Here is a 25070-nt window from a genome sequence, read left to right on the forward strand (position 1 = left end):
AATGTGCAGAGCAAGCATGTTGTTGAAAAGAAAGTACAGAGTGGTAATGATGGTGACCAGAATGTGCAGAGCGGTAATGAAGGTGACAAGAATGTGCAGAGCAAGCATGGTGGTAAAAAGAAAGTACAGAGCAAGGATGGTGGTAAAAAGAAAGTGCGGAGCAGTAATGAAGGTGACAAGAATGTGCAGAGCGGTAATGAAGGTGACAAGAATGTGCAGAGCAAGCATGGTGGTAAAAAGAAAGAGTAGAGCGTTAATGAGGGCACAAGAATGTGCAGAGTAAGCATGGTGGTAAAAAGAAAGTGCAGAGCAGTAATGAAGGTGGCAAGAATGTGCAGAGCAAGCATGGTGGCAAAAAGAAAGTGCAGAGCAAAAATGGTAAGAACAAGCTTGTGAAGAAAATAACCATCGACTTGAAAAAGGAAGTTGTAGAAAAGCATGACCGTGGTATTCGTGTGACAGATCTGGCCTCAGAGTACAAGATGGAGAAGTCGACAATCTCCACTATTTTGAAGAAGAACGCTGCCATCAAAGGAGCTGATGTGGCAAAAGGAGTAATGATGTTAACCAAGCAGAGGATACAAGTGCTGGAAGAGGTGGAAAAACATTTTGTTAGTGTGGTTGAATGAGAAACAGCTGATAGGTGATAGCGTTAGTGAAGCTATGATCTGTGAAAAAGCCAGGAAATTGCACAGTGAATTATTGCAAAAAAAACCCTCTACAAGTGCAGCAAGAGAAGAATTTAAAGCCAGTAGAGGGTGGTTTGAAAAAGTCCACAAGAGAAGTGGCATCCACAGTGTGACAAGACATGGTGAGGCTTCCAGTTCTGACAAGGCCGCTGCAGAAGCCTACAAGAAAGAATTTGAGGAATTCATGAAGGCAGAAGGATATGTCTCTCAACAAGTGTTCAACTGTGATCAAACAGGGCTCTTCTGGAAAAAGATGCTGAACAGAACCTATATCACGCAGGAGGAAAAGGCACTGCCAGGGCACAAGCCCATGAAGGACAGATTGACTCTTTTGCTGTGTGTGAACACAAGTGGCGATCTGAAGATTAAGCTACTACTGGTGTACCATTCCCAGACCCTTTGTGCATTAAGTGAACAAGGCCAGACTGCCTGTCATGTGGAGGGCCAATGCAAAAGCTTGGGTCACAAGGCAATTGTTCAGGGAATGGCTGCACAAGGTGTTCACACCCACCATAAGAAAATATCTTTCTGACAACCAACTGCCTGAAAGTTGCCTTCTTCTGATAGACAATGCCCAGCCTTGGTGGATGATATGGAAGCTAAGTATGACTTCATAAAGGTCAAGTTCCTCCCCCCAACACGACACCTCTTCTGCAGCCCATGGACCAGCAAGTGACCTTCAACTTCAAGAAGCTGTACACAAAGGTTCTCTTCACTATGTGTTTTAATGTCACTGAAGAGACGTCCTTGAGTCTTAAGAATTCTGGAAGAAACATTTCAATGTTCTCCACTGCATCAACTTCATTTACAAAGTCTGGGAAGATGTCAAGTACCGGACCTTAAACTCGGCCTGGAAGAAACTGTAGCCAGAATGTGTCACTAAACGTGACTCTGAAGGGTCTGATGCAGAGATAGTGGAAGGGATTGTGTCCATGGACAAGAGTATGGGTCTGGACGTCAATAGTGCAGACATAGAGGAGCTTGTTGAGGAACATAAGGAGGAGCTAGCCACGGCAGTTACTTTCTGAAGTCCACAGTGAGCAGCAGAAGGCGCTTATTTTTGAGCATTCCACTGAGGAAGAAGAAGACAGGGAGCAGATTAGCAGTGATGCCATAAAATCTATGGAAAAATGGAATGAGTGCCTTGATTTTTTTGAGAAGCACCAACCTAACATAACTGTAACAAACAGAGTGTTGAATCTGATGAACGATAACGTGGTCTCTCATTTCCGGAGGGTTATGCAGTGCAGGAAAAGACAAGCGACATTGGACAGATTTTTCACCAAAACTGAGCCTGCAGCTAAGAGACAAAGAAGAGAGGAAACCCCTGAAGGAGATCTCCCCAATGTCCTTATGGAGGGAAACTCTCCCTCTGAACAATAACCGCCTCCCACCTGCCTTCCTGTCCTCCATGCCAGAAGTCATCTCAAGCAATGTTAGTGTTCTCTCTCTTCATACTATACTGTACTTTGATTCATATTTTTGTGGTTCGAAAAAAAAAAGTTCAGAACGGATTAACCTTGTTTACAATGAACCTTATGGGAAAATTTGATTTGTTTGGCGACCAAATTCAGTTTGTGACCACGTTCGTAGGGGTCAGAATGGATTAATCTGATTTACATTGAACCCTGTGGGAAAATTTGCCTCGGTTCACGACCAATTCGATTCGTGACCAGAACCGTGGAATGAATTTAGTTCGTGAACCGAGGTATCACTGTATTTGACTCCATCCATCTTCCCATCAACTCTGACCAGCTTCCCTGTCCCTGCTGAAGAAAAGCATCCCCACAACACGATGCTGCCACCCCCATGTTTCACAGTGGGGATGGTGTGTTCACGGTGATGTACAGTGTTAGTTTTCCGCCACACATAGCGTTTTGGTTTTAGGCCCAAAAGTTCAATTTTGGTCTCATCTCACCTTCTTCCACATGTTTGCTGTGTCCCCAACATGGCCTCTCACAAACTGCAAATGGGACTTCTTATGGCTTTCTTTCAACCATGGCTTTCTTCTAGCCACTCTTCCATAAAGTCCATATTTGTGAAGTGCACGACTAATAGTTGTCCTGTGGACAGATTCTCCCACCTGAGCTGTGGATCTCTGCAGCTCCTCCAGAGTTCCCATGGACCTCTTAGCTGCTTCTCTGATTAATGCTCTCCTTGCCCGGCCTGTCAGTTTAGGTGGACGGCCATGTCTTGGTAGGTTTGCAGTTGTGCCATACTCTTTCCATTTTCGGATGATGGATTGAACAGTGCTCCGTGAGATGTTCAAAGCTTGGGATATTTTTTTTTTATAACCTAACCCTGCTTTAAAATTCATTTTTATTATTTTCCTTCCACTTCACAATTATGTGCCATTTTGTGTCGGTCTATCACATAAAATCTCAATAAAATCCATTTACTTTTTTGGTTGTAACATGATAAAATGTGGAAAATTTCAAGGGGTATGAGTTTTTCAAGGCACTGTGTATATATATATATATATATATATATATATACACACACATACAGTACTGGACAAAAATCTTAGGCAGGTGTAACAAAAGCTATAAATTAGGAATGCTTTCAGAAATAGAAGTGTTAATAGTTTATTATTTATTAATTAACAAAATGGAAAGTAAATAAACAGAAGAGCAATCTATATCACTAGTTGATGTGACCGCCCTTTGCCTTCAAAACAGCATCAATTCTTCTAGGTATACTTACACAGTTTTTGAATGAACTCGACAGGTAGGTTGTTCCAAACATCTTGGAGAACTAAGCACAGATCTTATGTGGATGTAGGCTGCCTCAAATCCTCCTACCTCGTCATGTAATCCCAAACAGATTCCATGATGTTGAGATCAGGGCTCTGTGGGGGCCAAGCCATCACTTCCAGGACTCCTTGTTCTTCTTAATGCTGAACCCCAACTGTACTTGCAGAAATGTAACTCCAAAATGCAAGGAACGTCCACCATGCTTCACTGTTGCCTGCAGACACTCAAAATGTAACCACTCTCCAGCCCTTCACGTATGAACTGACTTTTGGTACTGCCAAATGTTTCAAATTTTGACTCCAGAGCACCTGCTCCCATTCTTCTGCACCCCAGTTCCTATGTTTTCATGCATAGGGAAACAAGGCTAAGTGGCTCAACTATGCACGGAAACATAAGAACTGGGGTGCAGAAAAATGGCAGAAGGTGCTCTGGACTGATGAGTCAAAATGTGAAATATTTGGCTGTAGCAGGAGGCAATTTGTTCACCGAAGGGCTGGAGGGCGGTACGATAATGGGTATTTGCAGGCAACGATGATGTATGGTGAAGGTTACATACAATTTTGGGGCTGCATTTCTGCAAGTGGAGTTGGAGATTTAGTCAGGATTAATGGGATCCACAATGCTGAAAGATATAGGCAGATACTTATCCATCATGACGTACCATCAGTGATGATACCAGCATGTGATTGGCCCAAAATGTATTGTGCAGCAGGACAATGACCCCAATCATATAACCATGTCATTGAGAACTATCTTCAGCGTAAAGAAGAACAAGGTCCTGGAAGTGATGGGTTGGCCCCCACAGAGCCCTGAGCTCAAAATCACGGAGTCTGTCTGGGATTATATGAAGAGACACAAGGATTTCAGGTAGCCTACAGCCGCAGATCTGTGGTTAGTTCGCCAGGATGTTTGGAACAACCTATCTCCCTATCTCTAGTTCCTTCAAAACCTGTGTGCAAGTCTACCTAGAAGAATTGAAGAATTTATGCAGTTTTGAAGGCAAAGGGTGGTAACACCAAATATTGATTTGACTTAAATTTCTCTTGTGTCCATTTACTTTCCATTTTGTTAATTGATAAAATAAACTATTAACACTTCATATAAGTACCTGTAATCAAAATAATAGCAATAAACAATTAACACTTCTATTTCTGAAAGCATTATACATATATATTCTTAATTTCCTTGCCTAATATATGAAAATACTGATAAATCCATGTCACAAAACATCCTTACAAATGTGGAACAGCTTAATCTGAATGCCCATACATTGATAATTTTTTTTTCTTCAACCAGCGGGTGAAAATGATCCGATTTCCCCATTCACACATTCGTGGTAGAGGGGGGAATCACTCTCACTGTGTTAGTGAGTTCTGACGGCGGGGAAGGGGGCCCTTCCCCGCCATCAGAACACAATAATCAATGCTGCCAGCCATTGCTGGTAGCCCTGATCGATCAGGAAAACCCAAACAGGCTGGATGTACAGCAGTCAATTGGTAGATCAACTGTTGTACAACCAAGCTGCCAATACAGGGATCAAAATTTGTCCGTAACTCTTTCAAACAGCCGGGTAGCTGCAGCAGCTGGATTCCCATGAGGTGGTGTGAACTGGCCAGGTAGGAGACGAGGCATTTTGCAGTGGGCCTGCATTAGAATAGCCACCCGACACAGCCCTACCACACCTGGTGCGAACAGGCCCTCAAAATACTTTAAAAAACTAAATATTAATTAAAAATAATCTCAGGCAACACTACAAAATAACCTTCCAAAACTTACCTTTATGTGTTTTACTCCACAGCTGACCAATCTGTTGGGTTGATATGGATCCCAGGAGATATCAAATATCTATCAATAAATAAAATAATAAAAGAAAGAACTGAGTTAGATAATATATATATATATATATATATATATATATATATATACACACACACACACACACCCATCAGCCATAATATTATGACCACCCACCTAATATTGGATAGGTCCCCCCCCCCAGAACAGCCCTGACCCATCGATGTGTGGACACTGCCTTTGCCAGCTTGTCTTCTTTCCAAAGTGCATCCTGATGCCATCTCTTCCCCTGGTAAGCGATGCATTCGCACCTTGCCATCCACATGATGTAATAGAAAACGTGATTCATCAGACCAGGCCACCTTCTTCCATTGCTCCGTGGTTCTGTTCGTATGCTCACATACCCATTGTAAGCACTTTTCGCTGTGGACATGGGTCAGCATGGGTACCCTGACCTGTCTGCAGCTATGCAGCCCCATACACAACAAACTGCGATGCCCCGTGCTTCCTGACAACTTTCTATCAGAACCAGTGCTGACTTTTTCAGCAATTTGAGCTACAGTGTATCTTCTATTGGATTGGACTACACAGGCAAGCCTTTGCTCCCTATGTGCATCCATCAGCCTTGGTCGCCTATGACCTTGTCGCTGGTTTTCCTTCCCTAGACCACTTTTGGTTGGTCCTGACCACTGCAGACCCGGAACATTCCACAAGAGCTGCACTTTTGGAGTTGCTCTGACTCTGACAATTACAATTTGGCCCCTGTCAAAGTCGCTCAATTCCTTCTGCTTGCCCATTTTTTCTGTTTTCAACACATTAACTTCAGGGGCAGCATGTTCACTTGCTGCCTAATATATCCCCCCACTTTCAGGTGTCATTGTAATGCGATAATTAAGGTTCTTCACTTTACCTGTCAATGGTCATAATGTTATGGCTGATAAGTGTATATTTGCATTAGTATACATCTGAGGCCTGAGTTTTAATTAAAATGTTTAAAAAAGCCCTTCTAGGATTTAGCCTCCATTCACACATGAACAAGAGGGTGTTCACACACTTTCACTGCTTTTCTATTTATAAACAACAGATTGGGGGATGCTTATTTTCTCTGTGCCATTTATAAAGTGCACTGGATAAAGTACCAACTCACTCATAAAGTACCATGACACTGTGTACAGAGCCAATCTGAGTGGCTCTGTACCTTAGTATAAAGACACCAATTGCAGTGATCACATTATATAGACAGTGTATGTTTACATCTGTGAGCCCATCCCTTCCTCTTACAACAGAGGAAGGGGAGGAAATAGGAACCAGTCAATGAAAGACTCATTTAGTTCCTGAATTACTATCCAAATCTCGGCAGCAGTAGCTGCAAAATTTTTAACAATTCTTTCATCCCCCTGCTATACATAGTGTTTCTCTATATGTCCTTTATATCAATCCTTCACCTCCCTTGTCCTGCGCATTCACCCCTTCACCTCCATCCTCCCATTGTATCTGACGTGTACATTAACCCCTTCATCTCCTTGTCTCCCTATGTATGATCTTTACACACTGTATCTAGTGCACCAGCACCAACCTCCATGGTTCTACCCTCCTCAGTACCAGCATGTTCTTCATTTGACAAACAATTATGGCAAAAAAGGGATCACGTTGGTGTGTCCTATTTCCAAACAGGGGTCTTTTGGGAGATTTTCATACTTTAATAACAGAAAATAACAATTTTATTTGTCTGTTTGCTTATGTATAGTAAAAATTAAAATAAAAAATCCAGTGGTTATTAGATATCACCAAGGCAAAGCTCTACATACTAAAAAAAACAAAACAAAAAAAGGTAAGAAAAAATATATATTTTTTTTTTTGCATAGTGTTGCATGACTGAGTATTTGTCAGTCAAACTATGACAACAATGAAACTGAAAAATGGTCTTGTAATGAAGGGGTATTAGGCCTCCTTCACATGGTTGTTTAGCCACAAAAACTGCAATTCCATGGACAAGAAGGAGCGAAGTCTTGCAGCTGGAACGACAGCAAAAAGCAGGGACCGCTCAGCCTGTATAACAGTGGTTCTCAACCTGTGGGTCGCGACCCCTTTGGGGGTCGAACAACCCTTGCACAGGGGTCGCCTAAGACCATCGGAAAACACATATTTCCGATGTGTAAAGAGCAGCTACTGTGTAGAAAGCAGCTACTGTGTTGAAAGCAGCAGTATTGGAGGTAAAACGACACTTCATGAATTATAATTAATGGGTAAATAATTTTATGGTTGGGGGTCACCACAACATGAGGAACTGTATTGACCGTTTCAATACCGTGCAATTTTACCCCTTCCTGCCCAGGCCATTTTTCAGGTTTCAGCGCTCTCACACTTTGAATGACAATTGCGCGGTCATACAACATTGTACCCAAACTAAAATTTTATCATCTTCTTCACACAGCTAGAGCTTTCTTTTGGTGGTATTTAATCACCGCTGGGGTTTTTATTTTTTGCTAAATTAACAAAAAAAGACCAAAAATTTTGAAAAAAAAACACATTTTTCTTTGTTTCTGTTATAAAAGTTTACAAATAAATAATTGTTCTTCATAAATTTAGGCCGAGATGTATTCTGCTACATGTCTTTGGTGAAAATAACCCAAATTAGGATGTATTTTTTAGTTTGTAGGAAAGTTATAGAGTTCACAAACTATGGTATAGATCTGAAAATTGATCAATCCTGAAGTACTGACAGCCAATCTAATTTCTTGAGGTCCAAGAATGTCAGAATAGTACAGATATCCCCCAAATGACCCCTTTTTGCAGAGTAGACAGTCCGACGTACTTCATAAGAGGAATGGCGAGTTTTTTGAAGTTGTATTTTTTTTGTCATAATTTTTCGGAAAATGAAAAAAATTAGTTTCACTATTTTTTTTTTTACATACTGTCACCAGTGCAGTACAGCGTCATCATATATCTGGCATGGCGGTGAACAGGGACACTGACTGGTGACAGTATGAAAAAAATATATATATATATTTTTTTTTTTTTTTAATTTTTTTATTATATTTAATTTTTTATTACATTTTTTTTTATTTTTTTTAAGATTTTTTTTTCATATTTTACTATGACCAAAGTAGTACAATGTTACCATAGTAACATTGTACTACTTTGGGGAAGTGATCGGTATTTTTTTTTTTTTTACACAATTTGCTTATAGCAAAGAATTACTTTGCTATAAGCAAGCATTTACCTGAATGAAATCGATTCATTCAGCTTTTTTTTTTTTTTTTTTTTTTTTTGTGCTTAGCTGTGATTTGGTCACAGCTAATCACATGACATGTGCATGTGACCTGTTGTGACCATTCACAGCTAGGCACTAGTATACAATGGATGGCATGAATGAAGCCATCCATTGTATACAACTGTCATGTGACCTGCTGTGATTGGTCACAGCAGGTCACATGGTACCAGCAACGGGAGCCGGTACTCGGATCTGTCATCGGCCGTGTCCGAGGTGCACGGCCGGTGACAGATCGCACTGCTGCGCCGCTCTGCATTAGCGCAAACGGCGCATGTGCGGGAGCACGCCAAATGGCGTGCACCCGGAATGGAGAGACACATCTGAAGCCGCCAAACGGCCATTGGCCGGGCGGCTAATGGTTAAAGGGTCGCGGCATTAGGAAGGTTGAGAACAACTGCTGTATAAGGTAGGGCTGCCAGCGGCTATTGCTGTTGGCATGCAGCTGCACACCAAGTTCGTTACCGGCAGTTATGGACGGATATTCGAGCCTGGAAGTAGTCAAATGGGTTCAAGTTCCAATATCCATCCCTATATTTGTTACAGGCTGACTGATATTTTTCGCCTGCGCCAGCTGCAGCGATCCATTGATTCTGGTGTATGCAGCTAAGTGGTCATGTGAAAGAGGCCTTATAGGCTGATAATCAAGCATTGAAGGTCTACATGTAATATAGAGAAATAATTATAATGATTGCTGAGCCGGGACCAGCCGTACATAACATGTGTACTCAATAGGCTGGTGGGACCAGCTGTGCTGGAAGTGGCACTCATCATCATTTATGGCATCAACTACCTCTTCAAATGAAAATCTCTTTACAAAAGTGAAAGGAAGTACATGAATTACCATTTTGAAATGTGGGGTAATTGTCGGCCCTCTGGCTGGTTTTATCTCTCTGCCTCTTAATTGAACACACATCCTCAGTACAGGTTATCACAGCAACACACAGACATGACATCAAACACCAAATACAAGACCAGGAATAGAACACGGGGTGTAAGCACTTCATAGTACCCTGTCTGAATGGCCAGTCGCTGTAGCCAGAATTTTGCCTTTCTGCCAATCCCAAATGCAGATGGTGTTTTTGGCATCCAGTCCAACAGAGGCGAGGCGCTATACAAACCGAAAGAAAGAGAAAGTCTAGTTAGTTTGGGAACACAATAATATTTAGAATAATTTTAGTGGGTGCCTATACCGGTCATACACTTAGCCAGGGCATTTAAAATGGGTTGTGGATGGGTGTTGCAGCATGACAATGACCCAAAACACACGGCCAAGGCAACAAAGGAGTGGCTCAAGAAGAAGCACATTAAGGTCCTGGAGTGGCCTAGCCAGTCTCCAGACCTTAATCCGACTGAAAATCTGTGGAGGGAGCTGAAAGTTCGAGTTGCCAAATTTCAGCCACCAAACCTAATGACTTGGAGAGGATCTGCCAAGAGGAGTGGGCCAAAATCCCTCCTGAGATGTGTGCGAACCTGGTGGCCAACTACAGGAAACGTCTGACCTCTGTGATTGCCAACAAGGGATTTGCCACCAAGTACTAAGTCATGAAGGGGATCAAATACTCATTTCCCTCATGAACATGCAGATCAGTCATCATTTGTTAGACATGCATTTCTTTTGAATTGTTTTGTTGATATTCTGTCTCTCAGTGTTACAATACACCTACCATTCGATTTTTAGACCGATCATTTATTTGTGAGTGGGCAAACATTCAACATCAGCAGGGGATCAAATACTTATTTCCTTCACTGTATCCATAAATCGATTATATAGTTACGAATGAACTTGAAGAAACCATTGCGACTTGAGTCACGCAAAATCACATGACAATGGATATTACATTGTTTTCAATGGTGCCCATTCACATCAATGCGACTGTATGACTTTGGTGCGATTTCAGTGCGATTTTGGCCCCCTTAGGATATGCAGACCTCATCAAAGTTGTATCCAAGTTGCACTACATAATCTCACTGAAAATCGTATCAAAGTGAGATCACAGCAGTGTGAATCGAGCCTCAGAGCTTGTTCTCGGTAGAGGTAAGGGGGAGTAAAACCCTGTGGTTGAGCTGTGTTTTTTCATCCCACTACCACTTTTAGCTGCAGAGGCAGCAGCCAAGGTGTACCATGGATGCGCAAATCATATCGTCCGACGCCAGGGACATGCAGTTCCAAGCACTGGGTGGGTCTTTTTTTCTTACATTCACGTAGCTCTGCTGTGGGCAAGCAGCAGGGTTTACTTTATTCAGTGTGATTTTCATGTCAGTTTTCAGTGTGATTGTCAAAGGTAGTCGTTCAGCGGTTCAGGTGCGATTCAAATCTGTCCTCTAGCCACTTCTATGCAAATCTGCCTTCCAGCCTCTTCTATGCAAAACCAGCTATAAATCACATCCTATGTGAACAGTTATCTCAGAATGCCACTATATGCTGTGCGCATCGCTCCAAACGTACAAGACTCTTCTTTTAATTGGATCAAAATCGCACCGCATACATGTGAACATCCTACCAGTGGTGTATTGCCCTAGGCAACACAAATATCGTCTGCCCCCATGGACACCAATCAACACCAACCTCTCCCCCTCCCGTGGAGAGAGCCTGACATTGACCAACAACACCCCTGCCCCCTACCTGGGAGAGCCTTCCACTACCCCCCCCCCCCCACCCCAGCGATAGAGAGAAAGACACTCATCTTCATCTCCGGTCATCCCTGGGAATGAGTGCCAGGCTCTACATACACCATCAAGCAGCTCGCAGCTCTTGGATCCCACCTGGTTCCCATGGTGCACATGTCCCTTCTTTCATCCCTTCTTCTGGGGGAGGTGCTGCCGCCCTGAAAAATGCCGCCCTAGGCAAGTGCCTTGTTTGCCTTGTGGTAAATATGCCCCTGCATCCTTCATGGAAAACAACGTATTTTCAGATGCCAATGCAAATCTATACTTTTCGAGTCTCATCCAATCCACATCAGATTTGCATCATAGTGAACCGGAACTAAGGCTCCATTCACACCCCTGCCCTCCACCTGAGAGAGCCTTCCACTACCCCCCCCCCCCTCCCATCCCCTAGCAATAGAGAAAAAGACACTCATCTTGTAATGTACAGCGCTGAGCGAACTATCAGCGCTTTCTAAATACTGTATAATAATAATAATCTTCATCTCCGGTCATCCCCGGGAATGAGGGCCAGGCTCTACATACACCATCAAGCAGCTTGCAGCTCTTAGATCCCACCTGGTTCCCATGGTGCACATGTCCCTTCTTTCATCCCTTCTTCTGGGGGATGTGCTGCCCCCCTGAAAAAGCCGCCCTAGGCAAGTGCCTTGTTTGCCTTGTGGTAAATATGCCTCTGCATCCTTCATAGAAAACAATGTATTTTCAGATGCCAATGCGAATCTATACTTTTCGAATCTCATCCGATCCGCATCAGATTTGTATCATAGTGAACCAGAACTAAGGCTCCATCAGTCTGAACCAAGACTAAGGCTGCATTCACACCTGGGCATTTTGAGATCATGGCAGAATCACACTACAATCACAAAATGCATACTCAGGTACCGTTATTTTTCAATGGCACCCAAAACATGGTGCGGTTTTGCCGTGATTTATTGCGCGTGAAATTTGTCACCCAAAAAGGAGCAGGATAAATCGTGCGACAATCACAGCAAAACTGCACTGCTAATGGCACCTGAACCTGCGATTATATAGTGTTTTGAGATCGCAGGGAGAATTGCAGCGATTCTGCTGCAATCCTAAAATACACAGATGTGAATGGAGCTTCATGAAGCGGAAACAGGAGCTTGATTTGGCTGCTCAGCATGCGCTTGTACTGAGCACCCCACCCTGTGTGCTAGGATAACCTGAAGGAATACAGTTTATTTTTCTCTCATTGGGGCCTGCGAGTCATTTAGTCGCTCAGCAGATGCGCTGCTGAGCGTTAAGAGAGCCCGATACTCCCCCTTCCTAATGAGCACCCAGTCGGTGCTCGCCATACTGCAAGGTATCTCCCCTTCCTGCTAGTCCCCGGGTGCGATGCTGGAGGCAGAGTAACAGATAAACAGCACAATGTTAAGACTTTATTTAACCACTTCCAGTCCGGACACTTTTACCCCCTTCCTGTCCAGGGCAATTTTCAGCTTTCAGCACTATCACACTTTGAATGACAATTGCGCCGTCATGCAACACTGCACCCATATGGATTTTTTACCATTTTTTTGAGACAGATAAAGCTTTATTTTGGTGGTATTTATTCACTGCTGGGATTTTTATTTTTTTTGCTATGTAAATGAAAAAGTCCCAAAATTTTGAAAAAAAGTGTTTTTCTTATACAATTTTGCAAATAAAAAATATTTCATCATAAATCTTGGCCAAAATGTATTACATTATCTTTTTAGTAAAATAAAAATAAGCCAAATTAGTTTATAACCAAAAATTATAATTTTTAAACTTTTTTTTTTACATTTTTATTTTATTTTTTTATATTATTATTTATGGGGTTTTTTTTACATACTGTCACCCTAGCAGTACAGTGTCACCATGGTGACACTGTACTACTTGTGGGGGGTGATGAAGATTTTTTTTTTTTTTTACACTGATTGCTTTTACACCCATATAGGATGTAAAGCAATAATTTCTCCTTCTCTCTGTCTGCATTCTTGCAGCCATTGAGAACTACTGAGTGAGCCGAGATTGGTCACAGCTTGTCACATGGTACAAGGCTGTTGTGAATAGCCTTGTACTATGTGACCTCTGTGATCATTCACAGATTTCACACATAGTAAGCAATGATGTCACAAGTGACATCTTGCTTACTACTTTGCATGTGATCACTGATTGGCCAATCAGTGATCACATGATCAGGACCTCGTACGGAGGTCCCGTCCGACGATCGGTGTTTCACTGTGTCCGGAGGGAGCGCGTACAAGCAGGGTGCGGGGAGGCCGTTTATAAACGGCCATCCGACCCTGCAGTGCCACCGTCCGGCAGTTTATATACAACGGCCGGACGGGAGGTGGTTAAATACGGTTTTGGTCAAAATTATTTTTTATCAGGACAAGTAGATTGGGACCCCCATTTAGTCCCTTGGACAAATAGTTCGTTAACAAAATTTCCACACCCCTGCAATGCTTTGCTTCGTCACCACAGCTAGAATTATACCCCTTGTCACTTTCAGCAAGCATAGCGCCCGTCTAATGCAACCCATTCAAGTGAATGGGGCAGCTCTGCATGCCCCCAGCAAACATGTGCAATGCTTTGAATATTAAAGTAGAACTATAGGCAACACTTTTTTTTTTCATTTTGGATAGCGTAAGGGAGGGATATAACCCCTGCCAGATTTTTTTTTTTGCCATCTGTGTCCCATTGGCGAGATTTACCTTCACTTCCTGTCCCATAGCCAAACAGGAAGTGAGGGGAAATCCCTCCAAATAAAGGAAATTCCTTGGGGACACCCAGGTCACTAGAACTAGTGTTCACATTGGAAGATTTCCCCCTATTACTTTTGTGGGGACAACCCAGAATTTGGTATTTTCTTTTACTTTCACTTTCAATGATAATGGTCGACAGGACAGATGGAGAGGGGGGATCTCCCTAACTGGGATGCAGGCAGCAATAAGAACTGACAGGTGTTCTAATCCATCTCCATTCTATCCAAAACCCCCCAAAAAAGGTTTGCTTTTAGTTATACTTTAAAAAGGAATTAAATAGGGTTTTTGCCTTGTGGTGCTTAGATGCAGTGTAGTTCCACTTTAGGTGATACCAGGGGCGGACTGACCATTCGAGCACTTGGGCACTGCCCGAAGGCCCGGGGTCAGTAGGGGGCCCCATGAAATGCCCCTGGTACCTTTTATAGGCTTTTTTGGGTGTGCTTTGAGTGTGGGCAAGGACACAGGGGCCCCATGATCTCCTATTGCCCGGGGGCCCCATGAGTTGTCAGTCCTCCCCTGGGTGATACTATAGTGTTTCCCTTTGCTCCTTACCTGGCGGCTAGTTAAAAGGTTATGTGAAGAGGGGAGAGGCGGGGGAGCTGGGCCAGCACAGACAGCACTTAGCCACTCCAAGAAGGAGGGAGAGGGCCATGATGTGGCAGAGGAATTGACTCCTGCTGGGAGAGTCACATTTTCTAACAAGTTCAAAGTCACGTTGCTGGTAAATAAAAATCCTTTATGAAATGAAAACACGCAGCAAATAAGTATTTAAAAAACTTGATTTTTTTGAGCTTTTACCTGCATATTTCATACTTATGACAGGGTGTCTTTAAATATGAAATAAATAGAGTACAGGATGCAAGGAAGGAAGGACAAAGGCCAGGGTATGTCATTAGTAGCAATGCATGGTCATGCTGGGATGTCTGCATCCAGAGCCTGGAGGTGCAAATACAGAAAAGACAAACCTGTCCATCTGAATCAAATGCCAGGCCGGCCACTCCATGCGTGTGCACATCTTTCAGGATGGAGATGGTCTGTACTGTGTAGGAATCCCATATACAGATGTACGGATCCTTCCCAACCTGTCCTGTTGCGACAAGAGTTCTGTCTGGATGTAACGCAAGGCTGCAGAGATAAACAACAAATAAATAAATGTTCAATATTACAAAACCAGGAAACGAGGTAGGCACTGTCTGACTTGCTGCAGATTCTAAAGCACATTATAAGAAGCTCACAGTGTGCAGTGAAATCAAGTAAGCAGTATTAGTCCAGGAAAAGAGCCGGTACAACCATGCAAGACTGAAGGGAAGGCCGGAGTTTAGTGTTAAAGGGTCAGTCCACCAAAAACTGATATTTTGTAGACTCCACCTCCGCAACATCTCCAAGATACGGCCGTTCCTAACCTTGGAAACCACTAAGCAACTCATTCACTCCCTTGTTATATCTCGCCTTGACTATTGTAACTCCCTCCTCATTGGCCAACCTCATCGCAGGCTATCCCCTCTTCAGTCTAACATGAATGCTGCTGTCAGACTCATTCACCTTACTAACCGTTCTGTATCTGCCACCCGTCTCTGACAATCCCTCCACTGGCCTCCACTCAATGTCCTCCACCCCTCTCTGCCAATCCCTCCACTGGCCTCCACTCAGTGTCCTCCACCCCTCTCTGCCAATCCCTCCACTGGCCTCCACTCAATGTCCTCCACCCCTCTCTGCCAATCCCTCCACTGGCCTCCACTCAGTGCCCTCCACCCCTCTCTGCCAATCCCTCCACTGGCCTCCACTCAGTGTCCTCCACCCCTCTCTGCCAATCCCTCCACTGGCCTCCACTCAGTGTCCTCCACCCCTCTCTGCCGATCCCTCCACTGGCCTCCACTCAGTGTCCTCCATCCCTCTCTGCCAATCCCTCCACTGGCCTGCACTCAGTGTCCCCCACCCCTCTCTTCCAATCCCTCCACTGGCCTCCACTCAGTGTCCTCCACCCCTCTCTGCCAATCCCTCCACTGGCCTCCACTCAGTGTCCTCCACCCCTCTCTGCCAATCCCTCCACTGGCCTGCACTCAGTGTCCCCCACCCCTCTCTTCCAATCCCTCCACTGGCCTCCACTCAGTGTCCTCCACCCCTCTCTGCCAATCCCTCCAGTGGCCTCCACTCAGTGTCCTCCACCCCTCTCTGCCAATCCCTCCACTGGCCTCCACTCAGTGTCCTCCACCCCTCTCTTCCAATCCCTCCACTGGCCTCCCCTCAGTCTCCTCCATCCCTCTCTGCCAATCCCTCCACTGGCCTCCACTCAGTGTCCTCCTTCCCTCTGCCAATCCCTCCACTGGCCTCCACTCAGTGTCCTCCACCCCTCTCTGCCAATCCCTCCACTGGCCTCCACTCAGTGTCTTCCACCCCTCTCTGCCAATCCCTCCACTGGCCTCCACTCAGTGTCCTCCACCCCTCTCTGCCAATCCCTCCACTGACCTCCACTCAGTGTCCTCCTTCCCTCTGCCAATCCCTCCACTGGCCTCCACTCAGTGTCTTCCACCCCTCTCTGCCAATCCCACCACTGGCCTCCACTCAGTGTCCTCCATCCCTCTCTGCCAATCCCTCCACTGGCCTCCACTCAGTGTCTTCCACCCCTCTCTGCCAATCCCTCCACTAGCCTCCACTCAGTGTCCTCCACCCTTCTCTGCTGATCCCTCCACTGGCTTCCTGTTGCCCATTGTTAATTCAAAACATTAACAATAACGTATAAAGCCATTTATAACTCTGCCCCAAATTACATCACCAATCTTGTCTCTAAATATCACCCAAACTGTACTCTCTGCTCTTCGCAATTTGACCATTATTGAGTCGAAAATCGGTTGTTTTTCATGAATTTTCAAACATGCCCTATCAACGAAAAGGGGAGGAACCACGAAAATCGTCTGGTACCATTGATCCACTAACAGTGCGAAAATCGGACGATTATTCTTAGGTCCGATTTTTGGACAAAAAAATCGGTCGAATTTTGACCCATGTATGGCCGACCTAAGAGTGAAACCATCATAAAATGTGTTTATCTCCTAGGAAGTGTATTGGGGAGGTCTCTGTGTTTCAGTCCTGGATTACGCACACATACTGCGACTTATATAAAGGGGCACCACACCCCATACTGGATTTATCTACTTGCTTTATATTATGGAGAATGTACAAGAAGTGGACAGGATCGGGGTCAGGAATGATGTGGCATGGAGGTCTCACTGTTGGAGTTTCCAGTAAGGCACTAGGGACCTACCCAGCTCACCATGCTCCACCTATAACCAAAATATCTCTTGTGAGCAGAGTGCCCCTTTAAAACAGAGGTCTTCAAGCTATAAAACTGGCCCCATCAAAGATTTTATCTGACCCTCTGATGTAGAGGGGGACCCTGATTTAAGAGGGACTTTGATGGGCACTATGATGAAGGGGGGACTCTGATGAGGACACTGATTTAAGGGGTGACTCTAGTGAGGATATTGATTTACAGGGGACTCTACTGGGGATATTGATTTAAGTGAGGACTCTAACGAGGACCCTGATGTAAGGGGATACTCTAATGGGGACCCTGATGTAAGGGGGGACTCTAATGGGGACCCTGATGTAAGGAGAGACTCTAATGGGGACCCTGATGTAAGGGGGACTCTAATGTGGAATCTGATGTAGGGGGGAGGTCTCTAATGGGGACCCTGATGTAAGGGGGGATGCTAATGGGGGCCCTGATGTGGGGGGGGGACTCTAATGGGTAACCTGATGTAAGGGGAGACTCTAATAGGGACCCTGATGTATAGTGGGAGTCTAATGGGGACCCTGATGTAAGGGGGACTCTAATGGGGAACCTGATGTAAGGGGGGACTCTGATGGGGATAGTGCTTTAAGGGGGGCTTTGATGGGAACCCTGTTGTAAGGTGTACTCTGATGGAAATACTAATATAAGGGGGGATTCTAATGGTGAACCTGATGTAAAGGGGGACTCTAATGGGGAATCTGATGTAAGGGGAGAGTCTAATGGGGACGCTGATGTAAGGGGGAACTCTAACGGGGAACCTGATGTAAGGGGAACTCTGATGGGAATAGTGCTTTAAGGGGGGCTTTGATGGGAACCCTGTTGTAAGGTGTACTCTGATGGAAATACTAATGTAAGGGGTGATTCTAATGGTGAACCTGCTGTAAAGGGGACTCTAATGGGGAATCTGATGTAAGGGGAGAGTCTAATGGGGACGCTGATGTAAGGGGGGAGTCTAATGGGGACCCTGATGTAAGGGGGGAGTCTAATGGGGACCCTGATGTAAGGGGGGAGTCTAATGGGGACCCTGATGTAAGGGGGGAGTCTAATGGGGACCCTGATGTAAAGGGGGGAGTCTAATGGGGACCCTGATGTAAGGGGGGAGTCTAATGGGGACCCTGATGTAAGGGGGGAGTCTAATGGGGACCCTGATGTAAAGGGGGAGTCTAATGGGGAACCTGAGGTAAGGGGGGACTCTAAGGGGGAACCTGATGTAAAAGGGGACTCTGATGGGGACCTTGATGCAAGAACAGACTCCAATGTAAGGGGTTGCCTTGATGGGAACTCTGATATACAGGGGACATTAATGGGCTCATGATTTTATGGAATTTATTTCCTCTGTTTCTAACTACCATACTGATTACAAAGAAAAACAAACTCCAAGTAAAACACATTCATTCATTTAGATGTAGTTTGTTCATGTATGAAAGTGATTGTTTTCGGCCTGATATGTGATGTGGCCCTTATACTGAAATGTATGAAGACCCTTGGTTTACATCCCCACTCCATCTCCCCCTGTACAGGCTCACCGCTGATCTAACAGCACCTTCCACTCCCAGACAGTCTCTATTACTATGAATGTTATTTTAGCAAAACTGAAAATCGCCGTCCGCCATTGGCTGCGGCACCAACGACGTGATTATTATTCATAGATGGAAAGTGACTGATTGAGGTCTATGTGTGCAGTCACATCAAGGTGAGAGGGGGAGCCGTGTGCTGGGGGATTCTGGCAGCTGAATGTGAGAATTCGGAGGGCGGTGTCATCGGCAGAGCGGCGCGGGGAAGGGCGAGCCATTATTCTGGGATAGTTCACAGAATCCACAACATCACACTTCTTACATGTACAGAGCTGTGAAGAGAGTCGAAGAAACCTGTCGCTGTCGTGTTTTCTATGAAATGTAGAAATGAAAGGTGCGAGGTGAATGGTACATATTTGGTTTAAAGCGGTATTAAACCCAAACCCAGAACTGTAATATATTGCAGCTTACCAATCATTACATGTGGCGGCTGCATTAGTGTTCTTTTCTTTGTGGCCTTTTTCCCCTCTGTTTTCACCAGGTGATCTGGCCGGTAACACACCGGAGCAGATTGAAAATAGGTAAGTACACAGATCTTTTTTATACAGGGTAGGTAGGAGGAGGAGGAGGGAACATCTCAAAGAATAGTTATAAATATGTTTTCTTCCTCTTCCATTTTTCTTTATAAATAACAAACATGTTATACTTATCTGCTCTGTGCAGTGTTTTGCACAGATCAGCCCCGATCCTCTTCAACGGGTCCCCCACTGGTGCTCCTGGCTCCTCCCTCCTGCTGAGTGCCCCCAGAGCAAGCAGCTTGCTATGGAGCCACCCAAGCAGGTTTGCTCCAGAGCCACTGCTCTGCGTGTCCATTCACAAGCAGAGCTGCAGCTTGGCCCCATTACATCTCATGGACTCACTTGCTGTGAGTGACAGCAGCGGGAGAGGAGAGAGAGTCCCTGGAGAGCTGAGGCTCTCATGCACATCACTGGATTGCAATGGGACTCATGAAAGTAAAAGAGAGGGCTGAGGGAGGCTGCTGCACACAGAAGGTTTTTTACCTTCATTCATAGAATGGATGGTAAAAAACTTTGAGCCTTTACAACCACTTTAAAGTGTTACTAAACCCAGGACCCTGCATTCACTATATCTGGTCTCCCCAGACCCTGCATTCACTATATCTGGTCTCCCCGGACCCTGCATTCCCTATATCTGGTCTCCCCGGACCCTGCATTCACTATATCTGGTCTCCCCGGACCCTGCATTCACTATATCCGGTCTCCCCAGACCCTGCATTCACTATATCTGGTCTCCCCGGACCCTGCATTCACTATATCTGGTCTCCCAGCACCCTGCATTCACTATATCTGGTCTCCCCAGACCCTGGATTCACTATATCTGGTCTCCCCGGACCCTGCATTCACTATATCTGGTCTCCCAGCACCCTGCATTTACTATATCCGGTCTCCCCGGACCCTGCATTCATTATATCTGGTCTCCCAGGACCCTGCATTCACTATATCTGGTCTCCCCGGACCCTGCATTCACTATATCCGGTCTCCCCAGACCCTGCATTCACTATATCTGGTCTCCCAGGACCCTGCATTCACTATATCTGGTCTCCCTGGACCCTGCATTCACTATATCCGGTCTCCCAGGACCCTGCATTCACTATATCCGGTATCCCCAGACCCTGCATTCACTATATCTGGTCTCCCCGGGCCCTGCATTCACTATATCTGGTCTCCCCGGACCCTGCATTCACTATATCTGGTCTCCCCATACCATGCATTCACTATATCTGGTCTCCCCGGATCCTGCATTCACGATATCTGGTCTCCCAGGACCCTGCATTCACGATATCTGGTCTCCCAGGACCCTGCATTCACTATATCTGGTCTCCCCATACCCTGCATTCACTATATCTGGTCTCCCACAGTACACAGAACATGGAAATGAAATTATTCAGTAAATATAAACTGCTAAATACCTTTTCTCATCAGCAGTATATAGCAGTCTTGTGACTTCAGTAGAGCACAGGTTATAGCTTGAAGGAGGAGTTTTCTAGAAGGATGCAGAACCCCTGACCTCTGTCTGGACAGTGTTGATTGGCCCTGTGCTGGTCACATGAATTCTCCCAAGAAAAAAAAAACTCTAGCAATACGCACCAAACTGAGCATGTGCAGAGAAGACAGGATCAAACAGCCTTTTTACACAATGCAGAGGATTAACCCCTTAGTGAGTATAACAAGCATTCTTTATTGCATACACAGACTGATTTTACTGTTGTGGGTTTAGAAACACTTTAAGTAACACTTTAAGCTGGTCATACACATACACATATATGTCAAAAGACATTTGATACATTCCTCCATCACACTCCACCCATTGCTATTAGAATGTCAGAATACCAGAAGAGCAGCTGCATCTAATTGGATACAGTCACTGCTGGGCTTGCAATTCTTTTCACCCAGCTCCTTTGACAAATGTTGACTGAACCATCAAAACTTGTGGAGCTGAGAGGTGCTGACTGGGGCACCCACAACTCAAATTCGGGCCTATTCAGCCTCACTGAGAGCTCAATGCTACAGCAAGAGGGGAGAGAGAGTGTATGTGAGGGGGTTGGAATTGGCTGGGAGTGTCTTAGCAACATCTTAGCAACAAGGCAGGATGCAATGATACCATCACTGTGAGTTTTTCGGCCACCCTCTGGGAGGTATGTAAAAGGCCTACACATACATCCAGCAAGAGCATCATTTACCTTTGATCAAAGCTGTGCGGTTTGTTTTTATCTACAGACATCCCATATCTGTATAGGCAGTTTTGTGGTGTAGGTGAACTAATCCTTTAACGCATTACCATTCTGACATTCCATACTACCCCTACAACACTGGGATACACACATGGCGTAATTGTTATCATTTCCAACTGCATCCAGACACACTCAAAAATAAGAGGCTACACCATATTTGTAGGGTACGCATGTCTTTTGTGTCATGTTTATGTTTCAAGGATAGATGGCCACAACACAACTCAGTATTATATTGTATCTTTAAATATGTGCTAAATAATAAATATTTTTAAACAATATTTAAAAATATTTTCTAAAACAAAAATGGCTTATATTCAGCATTAAACAAACAAAACAGTCCATAACTTTGGCTCACCACCAGCATAAAATTGTCCCACAACAGGGTTTAGAGTCCCTGCTCCAGGGGTTCATAAACAGTCACAATTGCCCAGCAGCAGTTCAGTAGCCAAACAGCCCACAGCTATCATACCATTGTGTTCCATGTCCTATGCCTCATCTACGCCTGATGGAGCCTTCCTGTCCTTTTCAGACCTTTCTGGCAGGCGGCTTAACTCCTTCAGGTCCAAAGTACCCCATAATCAGCGTTGGAGATAATTTTCCACGCAAGATAGCTCTGAGCCCCCAAATTCTGAGACCCATATCAGGACTTAATAATCCTGGGAAAACTGAAAATCAGTCCTCCCTCTTTAAGAGCTTATTCCAGGATCACCCTCACCCTACACAGGTAAGAATCCCCGAGTACTCAAAACTTGTTGTCCAATGGTGACACATATCTACCATCCAGGACCTGGCATCCTGAACAATATATACAGGGCTTTTTTTCAGCAGGCACGCAGAGAAACGCAGTTCAAGCACCTCCAGCACTGAATGTATGTACTGGAGGGTCTACTGATGCTGGCTGCTGAGGGATCTATTGCTGCTGGTGAGGGGAGATCTATTGCTGCAGGGGGTGGGAACAATGATTGCTGGGGAGGTCTATTTTTGCTGGTGGGGGATCTACTGTTGATGGGGGGTGTCTTATGTTGCTGGGAGGGTCAGTTGTTGTTGTCAGAAATCTACTGTTTATGGAGGGGTCTGGCCGCTGGGGGGTCTATTGGTGCTGGCTGCTGGGGGATCTATTGTTGCTGGTGGGGGGTATATTGTTGCTGAGGGTTTCTTTTGGTGCTTTTCTTGTTATCATTAGCAAATTCCATACAAATTATGTAGCACCAGGAAACAAATGGATTTTTTTGTTACTCACGAAAATCCTTTCTTTGAGTTCACTGACAGACACCGCCTTCACAATCTTGACCATAGGGTTATATCGCCACCTTCAGAAGTAGGACTAGGCAGAAAAAAAGAACAAGTACAGCACCGCATATGGGCAGTCCTAACTGGTAGTGAACCTCCACTCTGCGATAGGCAATTCAGTTCATTACAAAGCAGTAAAAAAAAGGGGGGGGGGTGCCTCATTGTGGCACTGCTTTGGTACGTCCCTACAGTCAAGATTGTGAAAGCTGTACCTGACAGTGAACTCAGAGAAAGGGATTTTACGGTGAGTAACAAAAAAATTCTGTTTTCTCTTTCGATCATTGACAGACACAGCCTTCACAATCTTGACTGTAGGGACGTACCAAAGCAGTGCCACAATGAGGGGTGGGAACTCAATAAAAGGAAACACACAACCAACCAAAGGAACCCTCTGCAAGAGGCCCCGAAATCCTCAGACAAACGCCTGCAAAACTTTGCGGCCAAAACATGCATCTGAAGACGCCAGAACATCAACTTTGTAAAGCTTCGTAAAAGTGTGCACAGACGACCAGGTAGCCACCTTACAAACTTGAGACACAGACACCTAATGTCAGAACGCCCAGGAAGCAATAATCGCCCTAGTAGAATGTGCCGTGACAGGGAAGGGAGGTACCCAACCCCTAACTGCATAAGCCTGGACAACTGTCTACCTGATCCAAGGAGAAATAGTGGCCGAGAAGGCCACCAGACCCTTTCATAGACCTTCCACAATCGCAAAGAGCGAATACAACCTCCAAAAGGGGGCCGTAACAGAAAGGTACACGTGAATGACCAGGACCACACCTAAAGAGTGCAGCGCAACCTGCTTAGGATGAGATGGCCAAAGACACATGGAAGAGAGAACAATGTCCTCCTTTAGGTGAAAGGCAGAACCCGTGGGGCCAAAAGATACCGTCACAAACTGATAGTGCATGTCTCTGATCGCAAGTCTCAGGAAACGCTGGTGGCTGGAACTAATGAGAACATGCAGGTACGCATGCAGGTTGATGTCTATGGAGACCAGGAAATCCCCCTGATGGAAGGCGGCCACCACAGAATGAACCAATTCCATCTTGAACCTCTGTACTTTTACAAAACAATTGAGGGCCTTGAGGTCCAGGATTGGCTGGACACCTTCCTTCTTAGGGACCGTAAAAAGGTAGTAGTAGAAACCCCAAAACCCTTTGGAAGGCAGCACTGGGGCTATCACACCCTGAAGGAACAAGCCCTGCACTGCTCCACAGAAATCCTGCAGATGAGATAAGGAGAAACAAAGATTGGAAGTAAAAAAACCTGTCTGGCGGGCAGGACAGAAACTCTAGTTTGTAGTCAGGCAAAATCAGTTCGTGGACCGAGTTGTCAGAAAGTAGGGAGGTCCACCAACTAATGAAGGCGACACCCCACCCAGACAATGGGTGGGGGCAGCCCTTCATGCTGATGAGGGTTTGTTTGTCTGGCGGGCAGGACAGAAACTCTAGTTTGTAGCCAGGCAAAATCAGTTTGTGGACAGAGTTGTCAGAAAGTAGGGAGGTCCACCAACTAATGAAGGCGACCCCCCACCCATTGTCAGCCCTTCATGCTGATGAGGGTTTGTTCGCAGGCTTGGAGGGCTTGTGAAGCCAGGATCACTTAGTTCCACCTGCGGGAGCCTTAGCGGGCTGGGAACCCTTGCCTGCCGAACCCGGCAAACAAAACAGCTGTTTGCGAGCAGAAAAGGAGGGGCCCAGCTTGCGGCGTGGCTCCTTGCCCTTCCTGGATCGTGGGAGAAAGGTACTCTTCCCTCCCGTAAGATCCTTAAAAATGTTGTCCAGAGTGGCTTCGGAAGTCATTGCCAGTAAAGGATTCTTAACAAAATATTAAAAATTTACATTTTATTTATGAATCTAATCATTTGTCCAATTACATCTGAGCGCCTTGAACTAAACTTGATAGTCTGCACTGTGCTGTTCCCCTCATATTTGTTATTTAACTGTGCATTGTATCACCAATTCTTATTTCACCATGTTTGTTTCTATGTCTTGATCTGTTGCTGCCATCTGCTGGCCAGAATTTGCATGCTGCATGCCTCTGTTATAGCTAGTAAGTGTTTTCTCTGCTGGGCGTGGTTTTAGGCAAGCCTTGGTTCTGGTCACTTCCTGCAGCCATTTTATCTGCTATATAGCTGTGTGACAGGACATTCAATACCCTGGGCTTGTGAAGGCATCAGTTTTTGACCAGCAGTTAGCCTCAGGAAAGATATCACAGGACAGCATCAATACC

The 25070-nt window shown here is 45.1% G+C and overlaps 1 protein-coding gene across 3 annotated transcripts in view; it reads right to left on the reverse strand.

The window, feature by feature from the left end:
- Nucleotides 1-25070, reverse strand: part of EML6 (EMAP like 6) — a 272713-nt gene that overhangs the window by 177863 nt on the left and 69780 nt on the right. For all 3 annotated transcript variants that reach the window (XM_089682713.1, XM_089682712.1, XM_089682711.1), the window contains exons 2-4: nucleotides 14890-15049; nucleotides 9520-9618; nucleotides 5219-5287 (exon numbers count right to left, since the gene is read on the reverse strand). In XM_089682713.1, the coding sequence (XP_089538839.1) occupies nucleotides 5219-5287; nucleotides 9520-9618; nucleotides 14890-15049 (328 nt within the window). The remainder of the gene's footprint in view (nucleotides 1-5218; nucleotides 5288-9519; nucleotides 9619-14889; nucleotides 15050-25070) is intronic.

Source organism: Staurois parvus, unplaced genomic scaffold, assembly GCF_062004578.1.
Source record: "Staurois parvus isolate SC_StPar_1 unplaced genomic scaffold, SC_StPar_1.0 ptg000295l, whole genome shotgun sequence".
Classification (NCBI taxonomy): domain Eukaryota; kingdom Metazoa; phylum Chordata; class Amphibia; order Anura; family Ranidae; genus Staurois; species Staurois parvus.